At 38.3% G+C, this 19,147-nt stretch overlaps 1 protein-coding gene across 1 annotated transcript in view; it reads left to right on the forward strand.

Annotated features, from left to right (window-relative positions):
* CA10 (carbonic anhydrase 10 (inactive)) overlaps positions 1-19,147 on the forward strand; it is an 859,345-nt gene that overhangs the window by 123,436 nt on the left and 716,762 nt on the right. The window contains exon 2 of the mRNA XM_081576112.1: positions 5,750-5,824. Within this exon, the coding sequence (XP_081432238.1) occupies positions 5,750-5,824 (75 nt within the window). The remainder of the gene's footprint in view (positions 1-5,749; positions 5,825-19,147) is intronic.

Consider the following 19,147-nt stretch of genomic DNA (forward strand, 5'->3'; position numbering starts at 1 on the left):
TCTCCCTCTCTTTCTCCCATGCCATACCACCAACAATTAACATAAAATAATAAAAGCAGTATATGTTATACTGTAAGCACAAAGTATTATATTGATGTTCTTTTGACAGCCCTTCAAGATAGCTGTAACCAACTTTTAGATAAGAACACTGGATATTCTGTGTTGTTTTTTTTTTTTGAGAATTTGAAATATGAAATTATTTGCTCAAAGTGACACAAAATTTGGAAGTAAATTTAAATTCAATTACAGGTTGCTGTGTATCTTCCATTATTTCACACTGCTTCTCGAAAGATACTAGTAAGTCTGCTTATTTCCTTTCTTTTCATTTGACTAAGCGTTGCTAAGTTCAAGCTTAAGATAGATATGAGGAGATTTTAGTTTCATCCAAAGCTATTGGCTGTGATTGGAAATTATGTGTGAAATGAGATTAATCCCATAATTAACTAATTCATTGATTTTAGAAATTATCAATAGTTTATCAACTGTGGTTTAAAATTGATTTATTATGTTAATACTCTTTTAGTGTTCTGAATACAGCACATACATTCACCTTATTGCTGTGACTTGTGGGAGGCCAGGTGAATCTGGGCATGGATGTGAAACTTTGCGGTCTAAAGTTTCATCTATCTGTTTTAAAGCATGAATAGATTTTACTACCAAATTGATCTATAATATTTATTGATAATACATCTATACCTGATTTCAAGATGATAAATAATAGTAATAAAGTAAAATACAAAATGTGCCTTCAGTTTGATGAAACATTCATCTCACGAATTTATGACAGAAGAGAATCATTCATTAGATAAAGTTACAATACTTCTTGCCTGTTTTTCATAAGTCAAAATTATGTTTAAATGGATTAGTATTGTTTTATCATTATTTGTCTGAAATTACCTCAATATTCCCTTAAAAAATAATCACTTTCACTACTATGACAAAGCAAATTGCCATATTTTTTTTATAAAGTAACTTGACAAGTGCACTTATGCATTGTTCTTTGACCCTGATTTTGGTATACTGTCTCAAAGAAAGGTTCTTAAAGAGGTAGATGAGTGTACACTCTGGAATTGAAGAAAGATAATTGCAGTATTCAAACAACAAAATGGTGAATAGACAGGGAATCACTGGGAAATTATGGCATGTTTACTAAAACAAATATTATATACACATTACAAATAAGAATGGAGAAAATAACTCATGGCACAATGTTTGGTGAAAGAAGCAGAAAACAAAATTATAGCTATACTTATAGTCACATAGATTAGAGCTGATCTTTTTATCCTCTTTCATTTGTATTCCAGTATTGTTACTAGTTTAGTTACATGGTTCTTAAAATCTAGAAAGTATTTAACATTATACATATTTTAGAGTAGGGAAATGGCAACTCACTCCTTTATTCTTGCCCAGGAAATCTCATGGACAGAGGAGCCTGGCAGGCTACAGTCCATGGGGGTCACAAAATAGTTGGACACAATTTAGTGGCTAAACAACAACAAGTGTGGGGAGGAGTCTGAGGGGTGGGTATTCCTAACAAACTTGTGAATAGCATTTCATGTGCTTTACATGTCTTTCTCTCTTCCTAGATTTAATAAATAAATATTCACTAAAACTGTGCCCAATGCACCTATTATATGAGTTGCATTATAGTAGACCAGGCACAACATTTACACTTGAGATAGTTTTAATTTGCTTAAGGAGAGAGGGATATAGGGAAATCACAGATTAAAAATATGTTAAGAAATTATTGCAGCCATGAGAAGACTAAGAAGACATGAATACTAGATGCCATCCTTGAACAGAAGAAGGATGATAGACTAAAACTATAGGGAATCTGAATAAAGTGTGTGTGCATGCCAAGTCACTTCAGTCGTGTCCAACTCTTTGCAACCCTATGAACCATAGCCTGCCAGTCTCCACTTTCCGGGGGATTCTCCAGGCAAGAATACTGAAGTGGATTATTATGATCTCCTCCAGGGAATCTTCATGACCCAGGAATCAAACCCACATCTTTTACATCTCATGCATTGGCAGGTGGGTTCTTCACTATACTAGCACCACCTGGAAAACCCAAATAAAGTGTGGATTTTATCTAATAATAATTTTTCAACACTAGTTTATTAATTTTGATAAATGTAGTAATGAAGTATGTTAGTAATAAAGAAGATGGGAATGCTATATATATGGGAGCTCTGTACTATCTTTGTAATGTTTCTATAAATCTAAAAGTTCAAAAACAAGAGGAGAGATAGAGGAAGAATAGAAGAAGAGAGAAGAGATAGAAGTAAAATAAAAGAATGGCGTGAGACCACTATTTTCTCTCCTATTTCTTTGCTTTTACCAACTTAAGTGGGCTCTCCCTCTCAATTTCATTTTGTATTTTCCTCCTCGCTTTAACTTCTAAATATTGAACATCTCAGAACTCTATTCTGTGTCTCTTCTGGTCTCTACATATTTTCACTTTCTTCTTGGTGATGTCTTCTAACCTATGGTTTTAAATATCATTTATATATATCATTTATATAAATATAAAGAGTCATAAATGTATATCTCGTTTTGACCTCAGAACACCTTTCATATCCAACTGCCTGCTTAACATCTTCCCATAATTGCTCACTAGCCTTCTCAAATAGAGCTCTTTACTTCACATTTCAAAGCTACTCTTCCCTTAGTATCCCTTGTAATCTCAATAACTATCAACATCTAGTCACTCAGGCCAAAAACGGTAGAAGCTATCCTTGATCTATGGTCTTTAACTTTCTTCATTCAACTCATCAGCAAGTCCTATCACTCTTCCTCTAAAATATACAGAGAAATAAAATATGTATACATTTTATATAATGTATGTATATGTGTGTGTGTGTGTGTGTGTGCAGTCTATTCACTTCTATTTTCACTAATGCTAGTTGACTAGAGTAGGAAATGGCAACCCACTCCAGTATTCTTGCCTGGAAAATTCAATGGACAGAGGAGCCTGGTGGGCTACAGTTGCAAAGAGTCGGGCACAACTGAGTGGGAATGCACTCGGTGCACGCACACACACACACACACACACACACACACATGCTAGTTGAAACCACCATCTTCTTTCTCCTGAACTACTACCTAAATCATTAGGGCTCATCTGGACCCTTTCTCCCCATATGTCCGTTATGCTTCAAACACAGTGACCATTTTTATGTTTCTGGGAAAAGCTACACCTACCTGCTTTCTTAGGATCTTTCAATCCCCCTGGAATGCTATAGAAAATGATTTTCTGGGGGCCAGATCGTTTTTTGTTGTTGTTAATTAAATCTTAGATTAAGTATAAAAATCTCAAAAGCCATCATTATTATACCATCTAATGTGTCTTTTTGCATGCTAAGTCTCTTCAAACATGTCTGACACTTTGCAACCCTGTGAACTGTAGCCCGCCATGCTCCTCTGCCCTTGGGATTCTCCAGTCAAAAATACTGGAGTGAGTTGCCATTTCCTCATCCAGCAGATCTGCTCAACTCAAGGACTGAATCTGCATCTCCTGAGTCTCCTGCCTTGGCAGGCGGATTCTTTACCACTAGTGCCACCTGGGAAGCCCATTTTCTATTACCTCACCTTCTTTAATTGTGCCACAAAGTACTTTCCTTTATTAGTATTCTTCTTATAGTTTAATTCAGTTTGTTTGCTTTCTTCTGTCTCCTTCCAGCAGAGCATAAGTTCTTGGAAAATAGAAAGTTTTGTACTCTTGATGCTTATAATTCTGCTTGATAGTCATACTGCTACTGCTAAGTCGCTTCAGTCGTGTCCGACTCTGTGCGACCCCATAGACGGCAGCCCACCAGGCTCCGCCATCCCTGGGATTCTCCAGGCAAGAACACTGGAGTGGGTTGCCATTTCCTTCTCCAGTGCATGAAAGGGAAAAGTGAAAGTGAAGTCGCTCAGTCATGTCCGACTCTTAGCGACCCCATGGACTGCAGCCTACCAGGCTCCTCCGTCCATAGGATTTTCCAGGCAAGAGGACTGGAGTGATAGTCATAGGTACTCACCAAATGTTTACTGAACTAATGAAAGTGACCAGTAACGCTGAAGAACCTGAAGAAGAATGGTCCTATGAAGACGTACAAGATCTTCTAGAACTAACACCCAAAAAAGATGTCCTTTTCATTATACGGGACTGGAATGAAAAAGTAGGAAGTCAAGAACGACCTGGAGTAACAGGAAAATTTGACCTTGGAGTACAGAATGAAGCAGGGCAAAGGCTAATAGACTTTTGCCAAGAGAATGCACTCCTCATAGCAAACACCCTCTTCCAACAACACAAGAAAAGACTCCACACATGGACATCACCAGATGTCCAACACCACAATCAGATCGATTATGTTATTTGCAGCCAAAGATGGAGAAGCTCTATACAGTTAGCAAAAAAAGACGGGAAGCTGACTGTGGTTCAGATCATGAACTCCTTATTGTCAAATTCAGACTTAAATTGAAGCAAGTAGGGAAAATCACTAGACCATTCAGGTATCAGTTCAGTTCAGTTCAGTTCAGTCGCTCAGTCGTGTCCGATTCTTTGCGACCCCAGGAATTGCAGCACGCCAGGCCTCCCTGTCCATCACCAACTCCCGGAATCCACCCAAACCCACGTTCATTGAGTCGGTGATGCCATCCAACCATCTCATCCTCAGTGGTCCCCTTCTTCTCCTGCCCTCAATCTTTCCCAGCATCAGATTCTTTACCAGTTGAGCCACCAGGGAAGCATTAAAATGGAAATTCAGTACTTCTGTTGTTTCCCTAGCTCAGATAAACCTCTATAGTACTACAGCAGAACTTTACTTTATTTTATTTTTTTAATAAATTTATTTATTTTAGTTGGGGGCTAATTACTTTACAATATTGTGGTACAGCAGAACTTTAAATGAGTTGCCTTTTAAATGTACTGCCCTGTCTTTCCAAATTGCCAATTTAAATGGGAATTTAAGAACATATTATGTGAAAGCCTTTGTTTTCTTCAATTCTAATCTGTACGTATCAGGTTTTGTAATTGATGGTATCCAATGGGCCCTGCTCAGGCTGACTGATTTTTGCAGGGTGAATTTGGATCATTAACAATGCACATCAAATAAAACTAACAAAAACTCTGCAGTTCCATCATAAGAGACTTGATTCAGATGGTCTGACTGTCTTGCTGCCTGCTAAAATCTTATATAATGCCACATATTAATGGATGAGTACCTGAAGAAACAATGAATGGAAATGGACAGAGAGCAAAGTGTTTTGCAATTCTCTTGATGTAACAGAGTCTTTCAGTGTTGCTTTTGTCAGTTGCAACATTTTTAATTATCCAGGGGCTTCCTTTTGCTTCTTCTTTTTAAATGACATTTCTTGAATTGATTCTTCAGTCAGACTGATAGGGTCTTCCTTATATAGATGTGTGTGTGTATGTATGTGTAGGGGGCATGCTAAAAAAAAGAGATGAATTAGAGATAAGTGATGGAAAATTCAAATAAGATTAAATACATCCTTACTATTTCTCTTCAGTATAAATATCCTGAGTGTTTTTTTTTTTTTGAATAAAACTTAATGACAGTATCTTTACAGGTTAATAAACAATTTGAAAATAAGGAGGGGGAAGGTTGCTGTTACATACTGTAGTTGGACTTATGGGTAGAAAAGGATTATTTTATGTATAGCCACTCTTCTTTATTGGACAACCAGGATACAATACTTATTTGCTATCATCTTAGTCTCTTTTCTCCTTTGTTTTTTCCTTTAGCTCAACAGAATTCACCAAAAATCCACGAAGGCTGGTGGGCATACAAGGAGGTGGTCCAGGGAAGCTTTGTCCCAGGTAAATGCACATTTATTCTTCTTACTTTATTTTTAGGGAAGTAATATGAGTGAAATCTATTATTTCCAGAATTTTGCATTTGCTATATGGCATGGAATCTATTGTATAAGTCACCATAGTCTGATTTAGGTGCTAGATCAATACTGCCTTAAGAGAAAGTTTATTAAATGAGTGCCAATTTAACCAAGACTATATTTTTTCATCTGAGCTTATATCTTAAGGTACCTCCATCTACAGATGGCTCTGTCAGAGAGAGGGCAAAGCATGAGTCAGGGTTGAGGTTCTGTATGCTGAAATTTGATTGAGAAAGAGTTTTTTTTTTTTTTTTAATATTAAGGAAACAGGAAGTCTGGCAAGGCTGATCATAGCAGTGAGGCTTACTGTGATGCATGCTATCTCTGATGTTACTTTAGTAATAATCATGGTCAGGACTTAGTTAGGCCAAATATCAGATAAAAAATAATAGGCAAAGTGGATGTTGTCAGTATGAGGGGAGAGAACTGAAGACAGGTTAGAGCCAGAAGCATGCCATAAATTAAGTTTTGAAACAAGGTGGAGGGTCCTTGTCTTCCCTTACTACTCTTATCCTCTTCACAATTCTCAGTCTCCTGCTTCAAGACTTTCATAGGGAAAGAGGCAAGAAAACGAGCAGGAATGTTAAAGAGAAGGATGGAAGGGAAGGCAGGTGAGATATTTCAAAGTATTTTTAACAGCTTATATGTGAGAGGTTAAGACATAAAACTTTCAAATGGAATCAGTATGGGGTCCAACTCAGGCACGGAAAGCAGAGGATCCCAAGTGTCAGTTAAGGTCTTTGGATGCTATATCTTCTTTCCCTGTCCTTCTGTAGACTTCATTGTATCACCTGTGCAGAGCTAAGCAAGTTGTTAAATTCCTCTGAACCTCACTTTTCTCATTGGTACTGTGGGACATAAATTTCAATAACAGGAAACCAGACATTGTGAGGAAGAGTGAATGGCCCGGGGAAAAGGCAGCTGACTGCCAGTTAGTTTCATAAATTAGTATTATCAACTTGATAAATTTACTAGGGTACATTTATTCCTTGGTACAGTGGGCATGGAAACTAGGCTTGAGTAATTCACCTGAAAATGATCATGTTTCTAATAATAGTCTTACAGTAACTTTATTGACACAACTGTGTTCATATGACATGACAGAGATATAGAACATTTTATACTTATGATTGGTGGCATCCCTTTCCAATGGTTAGAAGGCTTGAATGTTTTATTTTTCTGAGAAATCTTCTTCCGGTATTCAGGATATCTGGGAAATTACATTTATAATGAAATTTTTTATGCTTTGTGATTATTAAATTAGAGCAACAAAGGACATTCTGCCAGGTTATAGGGAGTCTTACTAAACTAGTAATATCCTCCCTACTGATTTAAATGCTTATTGATAATCCTGGGTAGGGACTGAAAAATTTTACTTTTCTGCCCCATTTTTTTTTAGTTACTTTATTTATTTACTTTTATTTTTTAATATATATATTTTATTGAAGTATAGTTGACTTATAATGTTTCATGTTCACAGCAAGGTGATTCATTTATATATATACACATATATTAATATTGAAATTATTTTCCACTGTAGGTTATTGCAAGATATTGACTACATTTCCCTATGCTATACAGTAACCCTTGTTGTTTGTTGCATATCTATTTTAATTAGAAATCTAGCATTGTATTCATAGTAAGTCAAACAAGTGGAGTCAAAATGTCATAAATGTTTTAGTTAGGCAAAAATTCATGTGTTTTCTTAAATATATATACACATGAATTTCATAAACATGTGTATATAAATATTAATCATACATAATATATATACAAAAGCTTTTCTACTATGCTTGATGAAGTTTTGAGAAGGAACATCAAAAAAAAAAAAAGAAGAAATGGAGAAATTGGAAAATATAAACTAAATGAAATTGGAGTTCAATTCAATTCAGTCACAGTCATGTCTGACTCTTTGTGACCCCAAGAATTGCAGCACGCCAGGCCTCCCTGTCCATCACCAACACCCGGAGTTTACCCAAACTCATGTCCATAGAGTCGGTGATGCCATCCAGCCATCTCATCCTTTGTCATCCCCTTCTCCTCCTGCCCTCAGTCTTTCTCAGTATCAGGGTATTTTCCAATGACTCAGCTCTTCGCATCAAGTGGCCAAAGTATTGGAGTTTTAGCTTCAACATCAGTCCTTCCAAGGAACACCCAGGACTGATCTCCTTTAGGATGGACTGCTTGGATCTCCTTGCAGTCCAAGGGACTCTCAAGAGTCTTCTCCAACACCACAGTTCAAAAGCATCAATTCTTCGGTGCTCAGCTTTCTTTATAGTCCAGCTCTCACATCCATACATGACCACTGGAAAAACCATAGCCTTGACTAAATGGACCTTTGTTGACAAAGTGATGTCTCTGCTTTTTAATATGCTATCTAGGTTGGTCATAACTTTCCTTCCAAGGAATAAGCGCCTTTTAATTTCGTGGATGCAGTCACCATCTGCAGTGATTTTGGAGCCCCCAAAAATAAAGTCTGACACTGTTTCCACTGTTTGCTCATCTATTTGCCATGAAGTGATGGGACCATATGCCATGATCTTAGTTTTATGAATGTTGAGCTTTAAGCAAACTTTTTCACCCTCCTCTTTCACTTTCATCAAGAAGCTCTTTTTTTTTTTTAAATAAATTTATTTATTTTAGTTGGGGGCTAATTACTTTACAATATTGTAATAGTTTTTGCCATACATTGACATGAATCAGCCATGGGTTTACATGTGTTCCCCTTCCTGGACTAAAGAAGCTCTTTAGTTCTTCTTCACTTTCTGCCCTAAGGGTGGTGTCATCTGCATATCTGAGGTTATTGATATTTCTCCCGGCAATCTAGATTCCAGTTTGTACTTCTTCCAGCTTGTGCTTCTTCCAGCCCAGCGTTTCTCATGATGTATTCTGCATATAAGCTAATTAAGCAGGTTGACAATATACAGCCCTGACATGCTCTTTTTCCTATTTGGAAGCAGTTTGTTGTTCCATGTCCAGTTCTAACTCTTGCTTCCTGACTTGCCTACAGGTTTCTCAAGAGACAGGTCAGGTGGTCTGATATTCCCATCTCTTTCAGAATTTTCCACAGTTTATTGTGATCCACACAGTCAAAGGCTTTGGTATAGTCAATAAAGCAGAAATAGATGTTTTCTCTGGAACTCTCTTGCTTTTTCTATGATCCAGCGGATATTGGCAATTTGATCTCTGGTTCCTCTGCCTTTTCTAAAACCAGCTTGAACATCTGGAAGTTCACAATTCATGTATTGCTGAAGCCTGGCTTGGAGAATGTTGAGAATTACTTTACTAGCGTGTGAGATGAGTGCAATTGTGCGGTAATTTGAGCATTCTTTGGCATTGCCTTTCTTTGGGATTGGAATGAAAACTGACCTTTTCCAGTCCTGTGGCCACTGCTGAGTTTTCCAAGTTTGCTGGCATATTGAGTACAGCATTTTCATAGCATCATCTTTCAGGGTTTGAAATAGCTCAACTGGAATTCCGTCACCTAGCTTTGTTCGTAGTGATGCTTTCTAAGGCCTACTTGACTTCACAGTACTGAATATTAAATAGAAAAAAATTGAAGCAAACTATAAAAGTAAAAGATCATCATATATTCCAGTTGTTTTTAAACATGGCTGTTCATTAGATACATATCTGGAGCTCTGGAGAAAAAAAAAAACCTGGGCATTTTTATTTTTAAAAAATGTTCAACATAATTCTGATATGCATCCAGAATTTAAAATGTGATTAAAGGTTTTTCTATTAAATCCTAGTTTAGGTGATACAGAGTTATTTAATTTTTCTGTTGAGCAATCATGATACAATGGTAATAAGTGAGTAATAGTTACATTGTCACAATAGGAAGAAATGTTTATGAGTTTTCATAATCAATAGCAGGACAAATAGATAATTACAATTGCAAGTAATAATGGAAACATGATTAACCTAACTATAAAATAATTACTTACAATTTGTAGAGTCAAACTGAGTGATGTGGTAAGTGGGAATGCATACATGCACATATTTTCATCTACCCAGCCAATCTATGTCTTTTGGTTGTTGCAGTTAATCAATTTACAATTAAGGCAGTTTTCCATATTATGGTCCTGTTACCATTTTCTTTATTTTTTTGGATTTCTTTTGTGTAGGTATTTTTTTCTCTAGTGTTTCCTGCCTAGAGAAGTTCCTTTAGCATTTGTTGTAAAGCTGGTTTGTTGGTGCTGAATTCTCTTAACTTTTTCTTGTCTAGAAAGCTTTTGATTTCTCCATCAAATCTGAAGGAGAGTCTTGCTGCGTAGAGTATTCTTAGTTGTATATTCTTTCCTTTCATCACTTTAAGTATGTCGTGCCATGTATGGCTTGTAGAGTTTCTGCTGAGAAATCAGCTAATAGCCTGATGGGGTTCCGTTGTATGTTTTTTGTTCTTTTTCCCTCGGTGCTTTTAATATTTTCCATTTGTCTTTAATTTCATCACTTTGACTGCCATGGTCTTGGTTTATTCTTCTTTTGGTTTATCCAGCCTGGGACTCATGCTTCCTGGACTTGGTTAACTATTTCCTTTCCCATGTTAGGGAAGAGTTCAGCTGTTATCTCTTCAAATATTTTCTCAGGTCCTATCTCTCTCTCTCTCCTCCTCCTGGGACCCCTATAATGCGAATGTTGGTGTGTTTGATGTTGTTCCAGAGGTCTCTTATGATGTCTTCATTTCTTTTCATTCTTTTTTCTATATTCTGTTCTGTGGTAGTGATTTCCACCATTCTGTCCTCCAGGTCACTTATTTGTTCTTCTGCCTCGTGTATTCTGCTATGGATTCCTTTTAGTGTCTTGTTCATCTCTGTTTGTTTGTTCTTTAGTTTTTTTAGGTCTTTGGTAAACATTTCTTGCATCGTCTCTATTGTTTCCCTGAGATTCTGGATGATCTCACTATCATTATTCTGAATTCTTTTTTTGGGAGGTTGCCTATCTCCACTTCATTTAGTTTTTCTGGAGTTTTATCTTGTCCCTTTATCTCGAGTATAACTTTCTGTTCTTTCATGATGACTGACTCTGTAATATGATTTTTATTTTAACCACTGTGGGACTGTGGTTCTTCTTGCTTTGTCTGTCTCCCCTCTGATGGAGGAGGCTAAGAGGCTTGTGTAAGCTTCCTGATGGGAGGGACTGCAGTGGGAAAAACTGGATCTTGCTCTGTTGTGCAGGGCCTTGCTCAGTAAAGTTTTAATGCAATTATCTGTTGATAGGTGGAGTTGTGCTCCCTCCCTGCTAGTTGTTTGGCTTGAGATCTTTTAGCCATGAGATCTAATGGCTTTATGGTAGTGTTAGTTGCAACTTCCAAGAGGACTTACATCAAGGGGAGACTTCCCAGCCTGCTGTTACCAGTGCCCCTGTCCATATGGTGAGTACCTACCTACACCCCCACAGGAGACCCTCCGATACTAGCAGGTAGTTTTGGTTCAGTCTCCTGGGGAGTCATTGCTTCTTTCCTCTGAGTCTTGGGGCATGCAATATTTTATTTGTGTCCTCCACGAGTGAAGTCTGTTTCCCCCAGTCTGTGGAAGTTCTATAATCAAATCCCCCTGGCCTTCAAGGTCAGATTCTCCAGGGATTCCCAGACCCTTTGTCAGATCCCCAGGCTGGGAAGCCTGATGTGGGATTCACAACTTTCAAAACAGTGGGAGAACTTCTTTGGTATTATTGTTCTCCAGTTTGTGGGTCACATACCTGGCAGGTATGGGGTATGATTTTATCATGATTGTACTTCTCCTACCATCTTGCTACTGGAGAAGGCAATGGCAACCCACTCCAGTACTCTTGCCAGGAAAATCCCATGGATGGAGGAGCCTGGTAGGCTGTAGTCCACGGGATCGCTAGGAGTTGGACATGACTGAGTGACTTCACTTTCACTTTTCATTTTCATGAATTGGAGAAGGAAATGGCAACCCACTCCAGTGTTCTTGCCTGGAGAATCTCAGGGACGGGGTAGCCTGGTGGGCTGTCGTCTATGGTGTCACACAGAGTCGGACACGACTGAAGCGACTTAGCAACAGCAGCAGCAGCACCATCTTGCTGCAGCTTCTTCTTTGTCTTTGGATATGGGGTATCTTTTTTTTTTTTTTTTGCTGGGTTTCAGCATCAACCTGTCGATAGTTGCTCAAAAGCTATTTGCAATTTTGGTGCTCTCTCAGGAGAAGATGAATGCACATCCTTTTACTCCACCATCTTGAACCACACTCATTTGCCCCATATTAAAAACAAACAAACAAACAAAAAAACTTATTTGGTTGCATTGGGTCTTAGTTGCAACACTTGAGATCTTCGTTGTGTAATGTGGGATCTTTCACTGTGGCACACAGACTCTAGCTGTGGCACTCAGGCTCATTAATTGTGCCATGGGCACAGGGGCTCTGTAGTTCTGGCAAACGGGTTCCAGAGTGCATGGGATCAATAATTGCAACACACAGGCTTAGTTATTCTGTGGCATGTGGGATATCATCTCTGTGACCAGGGATCAAACCTATGTCCTCTGCATTGCAAGGCAGATTCTTAACCATTGTATACCAAGGTAGTCCCCCTGCCCTTGTCTTTTTTTTTTTTTTTTTTTAGTTTTTCCCCCTCTGTTTATACATTCTTTCTTTACACGTACTCAAGTCCCTGTTTTGAGTTGGTGCTTTTAAGACGACCACTGGAGAAATTTCATCTTTCCTTCATATGTTGATTTAAAATAATCTAAGTTTCCCTCATTTCCAGTTTTAAATGAGTTAATATGTATGAAACCTGCTACATGGGAAGCAGTAAGATGTGGAGTTATCAGCACGGGCTCTGGAGTCAGACAGACCTGGAGTTTAATATAGATTCTATGGCTTCTTTCTGGTAGAATTGTCAGCAAGTTGCCTACCAACTCTCAGTCCCCTGGGTTCTTCATCTGTTAGAATAGAACTAAGGACCAAACCATTCTCACAATGTTTTGTGAGGATTAAATTATATAATGTGGTTACAGTGTCTGGTGCATGCAGTGAGTCAGCACCAGTCAGTTGTTGGCATTATTATCATTATTTTACTTAATTGGATATTACAACATAACTGGTTATTTACTACTGCTCTGTTTGAAAGAGAGAACCATATGCTGAAAATGTAATCATGCAAGTGAGGGTCTCTCATGATGTTAGAACATGTAAGGTGCTTAGTAAATATTCCTTGGATTTGTTAGCTCAAAGTGTCTTTGATGACAGTGGTCATCAAAGAGGTAAGTTCATCACCAAGTGCTTTGACTTCTTGGTAAAGAGTAATATCCGATGACCTCATTTACTAAACTTTTCAGTTCAGTTCAGACGCTCAGTTGTGTCCAACTCTTTGCGACATCATGGACTGCAGCACACCAGGTTTCCCTGTTCATCACCAGCTCCTGGAGCTTGCTCAAACTCATGTCCATTGAGTCAACGATGGCATCCAGTCATGTCATCCTCTGTCATCCTCTTCTCCTCCTGCCTTCAGTCTTTCCCAGTATCAGGGTCTTTTGCATCAGGTGGCCAAACTATTGGAGTTTCAGCTTCAGCATCAGTCCTTCAAATGAATATTCAGGACTGATTTCCTTTATGATTGACTGGTTTAATTTCCTTGCAGCCCAAGGGACTCTCAAGAGTCTTCTCCAACACCACAGTTCAAAAGCACCAATTCTTCGGTGCTCAGCTTTCTTCATAGTCCAACTCTCACATCCATACATGACTACTGGAAAAACCATAGCTTTGAGTAGATGCACCTTTGTCAGCAAAGTGATGTCTTTGCTTTTTAATATGCTGTCTAGGTCGGTCATAGCTTTTCTTCCAAGGAGAAGAAAAGCTTCTTTCATGGCTACCTTCACCGTCTGCAGTGATTTTGGAGCCCAAGAAAATAGAGTCGGTCACCGTTTCCATTGTTTCCCCATCTATTTGCCAGGAAGTGATGGGACTGGATGCTATGATGGTTGTTTACATCGTAAGATCTTTTTATTTTTATTTTTTATTTTTTTACAGTTCTTCTGTTTAAAGTATTCTAAACTTTTGGGAACTTCAATTCTCTTTAAAAAGATAAGAGTCATGAGGATTTATGAATTAAATAATTGGACCTGAGGCTCTAACATTTGGCAGACTCCAGACTACCCACTTTATCTGAATTGGTGCTTTGGTCCATGGTCCCTTTTCTCTTATTATCATTACTAAATATAAGCTGAAGAGTGTTCTTTTCTTTGCTACTGGAATTTTTTTTTTCTTTTCAGATTATCAGTGTGTAAAAGAAAATAAGCCCTCATATGACTGGATTATTTGAACAAATTTTATTGTCCCATGAATTTTTACAAATGTCCAGAAATAATCATCAGTTGACATAATAGTGTAAATCTGTGACTTTAATGAAGCTTATGGTAGATAAAAATACATGATTTCTGTGGCAATGGCAAAAATAAGATTGATTTAGCATTGGAATATCCCGTTTTACCCGGTTCAACAGTACTTAAGAAGTAGCCAGCTGATACTGAGCACATGTGTGGCACAGTTGTCAAAAATCTAACTGTACATGGCTCTTATACAAGGATAAACCCACACCCTAAAGAGGAAGATAAGCCATAAAACCATGACTTAATATAAGGGTTCTAACAGGATTTACAGGACATATAAAGGAGGCCATAAAGAGTTGGGATTCAATCTGCGTGGTGTTCAACAGACTTTGTGGTTTACTTGCTTAAATCTATGCTTCATCTGGCATCACTCATTTTGCCTTATAGACAGAGTCCCATTTTTTTGAGTGTTCACCTCCACATGGTTGTGAACTCAGGGAAGGAGACCTTCCCAGTCCTAAAAGGTTATTCTTGGATGATAGCTACACCAGTCATGTTGCTTTCAGCCTGTTTATTGACAGTAATTGATTTAGATGTCATGATGGTCGATTTTATGTGTAAAATTGGTTGGTCTACAGTACCCAGATATTTGATCAAATATTATTCTAGATTTTTTTTGTAAATATATTAAAAAAATGAGATTATCATTTTCATTGGTAGATCCTGAGTAAGGCATATTACTCTCCATAATGTTAGTGGGCTTCATCCAATCAGCTGTAGACTTTAAGAGAAAAAGGCTGAGGGAAATTGTGCTTGAAGAAGTTTTTGGCCTTCAGTTGAAACATCAGGTGCTCCAAACTGATGGCCTATCAATTTAGGATGGCCTAAAATTTCGGATATATCATTATCTGTAATCACGTGAACTAGTTCCTTAAAATATCTCTCTCTGTGGACACATGCGCACACACACATATACACAAACATGAGCATTCTGTTTTTTCTGTTTCTCTGGGACACCCTAATACACTAACACAGATATGAACATATGATAAATACTTTGATTCATTGCTTGAGAGGGGAAGTCTGCTGAACAACTTGGGAGCAAAAACTACACTAAAGATGGTAGAACAGAAAGTTGGAAATAATCCAGATCTTTTATGGCCCTCTTGAGCATTGAATTAACTGTTGGATTGCCTCAGCATTTTTTTTTTTTAATAAGATAACAAAGCATCTTATCATAGGAGCCACCTTGAGTTAGTTTTTCTTTTACTTGCAGCACAAAGCATTCTTTGAGATTCACATTTCTTGTTATAAGGGGAAAGAAAGGAAGTAAGTTGGAACTGGGTGTTGACAATCTTCAGGATTATCCAAAGTGAATAAAGAGGAGAATGTGAGGATTATCAGAGTAAACAGCATTGGCAAAGAAGAGTGAAAATTTACTATGGGTTTGGGGAGTGGTGAGTACCTCTGAGTCTCTAAAAGGCAGGGTACACAATGGAATATGATGAGTGAGAGGGTTAGCAGTATTATCAGGGGCCATACTGTTAAACTTAATGTTCCATGTTCAAGAGCTTAGACACAGTTTTATTTTTTATTAAATTAATTTATTCTTTATCAAAGGATAATTGCTTTACAGAATTTTGTTGCTTCCTGTCAAACCTCAATATGAATCAGCCATAGGTATACAAATATCCCCTCCCTTGTGAAACTCCCCCCTTCTCCCTCCCCATCCCACCCCTCTAGATTGATACAGAGCCCCTGTTTGAGTTTCCTGAGCCATGCAGCATATTCCCACTGGCTACCTATTATGTCTCTTCAGAGCTTTAAAAAGGTCTTATAATTCTTCTATTAAAAGAACAAAACTTGTTTTTTTAATAGAAGAATTATAAGACCTTTTTAAAGCTCTGAAGAGACATAATCAAATATATATTTTAAAAATCAGCTATGTGTCAAATGGCCATGGGCATGACAGAATTATAGCTATTTATAGTGCAACTATTAATGAAAAAGACTAGAAGACTAGCATAAAAGATATATAACTAAAGTTGTAAAGAAAGAATGACAAGACAGATTTGGGGGAGGGCAGGCAGAGACTCAGTATAATTGAGACCCATATCCCCAGGTGGACAATTCACAGACAGGAGAATAATTACAGTTGCAGAACTTTTCCTTAAGGAGCAAGGAATCCAATCCCATTTTGGACTCTCCAGCCTGGGGGTTCTGTACCATAAAGATGAGCCCCTAGAATATTTGACTTTGAAAACCAACAGGGCTTACTTTTGAGAGAGTCAGTGGACTGTGGGAAATAGATTCCACTCTTAAAGAACCCACACAAAATCTCACATACTCCAGGACCCAGGGAAGAAACAGTAATTTGAAAGAATCTGGGTCAAATACATCTGCTGACCCTGGAGAGTCTCCCAGAGAGGCAGGAGCAACTGGAGCTCACCCTGGGAACATGGACACTGGCAGCAGTAATTTTGGGGAGCTCATTCTACCACAATTACACTGATTCTGGCAAGTGCTATATTGGAATCCTCTCTGTAGCCTGTTAGTACTGACTGTCCCTGCCCATCAGCAAGGTGGCTGCCCTAAAGGCTCTGTGAGCCCACAACCATCCAAAGAGCCAGCCCTTATACCAGAGGGCCCAGGACCCTGCCCTGCACACCAGTTCACTGACATTAGCTGCAGGACAAGTCTCACGTACCAGTGGACAAGCACCATCTCCAAGGCCCCCTGGGCTCTGCAACCTTGGGACATGGATCCAGCTACCAGTGGGCCAGCACTAACCCCAGGAACCCTTAGGACTCTGCAGCTGGCCACTTCATGACCCAGCCCTGACCACCACTGACTGGCAACCTCCTCACAAGGCAGGGCTGGCAACATTCAACCCATACAGGGCTCAGCTAGAGATATAGCTCTTTGACTAGAGGTGAGTGTGCTGCAGGGATACAGATGTCTCCTACAAAAAGCTATTTCTCCATAGCTGCAAAATACAAACAACTTTCCAAATACATAGAAATAAAAACAGCAAATTAAGCAAAAATAGTCAACAGAGGAATATATTCCAAATAAAAGAACAAAATAAGACCAAAGAGGAATTAAGTGAAGTAAAGATAACCTAATAGAGCTCAAGGTAGTGATCATAAAGCTGTTCAAAGAACTTGGAAGAAGAATGGATAAACAAAGAGAGAAGTTAGAAATTTTAACAAATGTTAAAATGTAAATAAGTTGGAAAATGTAAAAGAAAAAGAACCAAACAGAGCTGAAATAAAAGTATACTAGAAGAAATCAACAGAAGACTAAATGATACAGAGGAACAATTCAGAGTTGGGAAATAGGGAAGGGGAAATCACTGGAATTGAACAACGAAAACAAACAAAAAAACATAAAAAGAAGTGAGGACAATTTAAAAGATCTTGGAAACAACATCAAGGCTGCTGCTGCTGCTGTTAAGTCGCTCAGTCATGTCTGATTCTGTGCGATCCCATAGATGGCAGCCCACCAGCCTCCCCCGTCCCTGGGATTCTCCAGGCAAGAACACTGGAGTGGGTTGCCATGTTCCTCTCCAATGCGTGAAAGTGAAGTCGCTCAGTCGTGTCCGACTCTTAGCGACCCCATGGACTGCAGCCCACCAGGCTCCTCCATCCATGGGATTTTCCAGGCAAGAGTACTGGAGTGGGGTGCCATTGCCTTCTCCGTCAAGGGTACTAACATTCACATTATAGATGTCTGAGAAATATTTTTTCAATTTTTAAAATTTTGTATCTGTATAAAATGATGTATACTCACCATACTTATTGTGATAACCATTTTGCAGTGTATGTAAGTCAAATCATTATGCAGTATACCTAAACTTATACACTGCTGCGTGTCAACTATATCTCAATAAAACTGGAAGAAAAAATGAATAAAAATTCAGCTATGGTGACAGTAATGGAGATGTACTGTGTACTGTGTTTGAATATCAAAGGCATAAATATTTATGAGGTGATTTTTCTAAATCATCCAGGCAAGAGATAGCATGCACCTATGTTGACTATGAAAACCAAAAACAAACAAAAAAGCACACAAAACCCCCACAATTTTTAAATTAATTATATTTTTGAAAGATTTAGCATGAAATTTATATTGTGACATACAGGTAACATGTTTAAAATTTAGGATAAATATACACACACTTAACACATTTCAGAAAATTTGTGCAGAATACTATCTGTTCACAATCCATTTATCCAAAGCAGTAGAAAAACTGAGCACACTTATAGAGGAGAGTTTTTGCCAGGAATTGGAAATTTAAAAAGGCATAGCTTCTAACTTCTTGGAGCTTACGGTCTAATGAGAGAGATAGTCTCTAATAACAATAAGCAGTCTCTCACCCTTAGCAGCTTCTTCACGTAGCAGTGTTTGGGTAGGGAATTTCCTTCTCCCTTTTTCAGACTAGGGCATCAAAATCTGAGGTTTTGACTCCATTTTAAATCTTTAAAACAAGACACTTGCGGTATGTATTTTCCCAACTTTATGGAAACTAAAGCAGGCAAAAAACCAAAAAACAAAAAAAAAACCCTTTTCCATTCTACCACCTCCAAAAGATCACTCCCAGACAACTGGATGTGAGTTCTTGAGCTCACTCATCCAGCAAGCTCTCTCTGGACACCTGATTTCAGCATCGCCATCTTTGGCTCTTGGTGGGTAAAGACACAAAAAATGCCCACTATGACCTCAGTGAACTGAGCATAGTGGGAGAGGGCTATCTAAATGTCCATAACCTTATATTATTTTGAGGACTGCCATGAAGGGTGTTTGGGGCTTCCTGGTCTGAGAGAGCACAGAGGGTATTCCAAATGGGCAAAGTTCTGAAGGCTGGGAAGAGAGAGGATTTCTGGAATAAAAAGGCTCAGGCGAATCAGGGCCAAGAGGACAGCAGGAGCCTGATCATCGAAGGCCATACCAGTCGGAGTT

Source organism: Giraffa tippelskirchi, chromosome 3, assembly GCF_054371585.1.
Source record: "Giraffa tippelskirchi isolate mGirTip1 chromosome 3, T2T-mGirTip1v1.2.pri, whole genome shotgun sequence".
In the NCBI taxonomy this organism is placed as follows: Eukaryota; Metazoa; Chordata; class Mammalia; order Artiodactyla; family Giraffidae; genus Giraffa; species Giraffa tippelskirchi.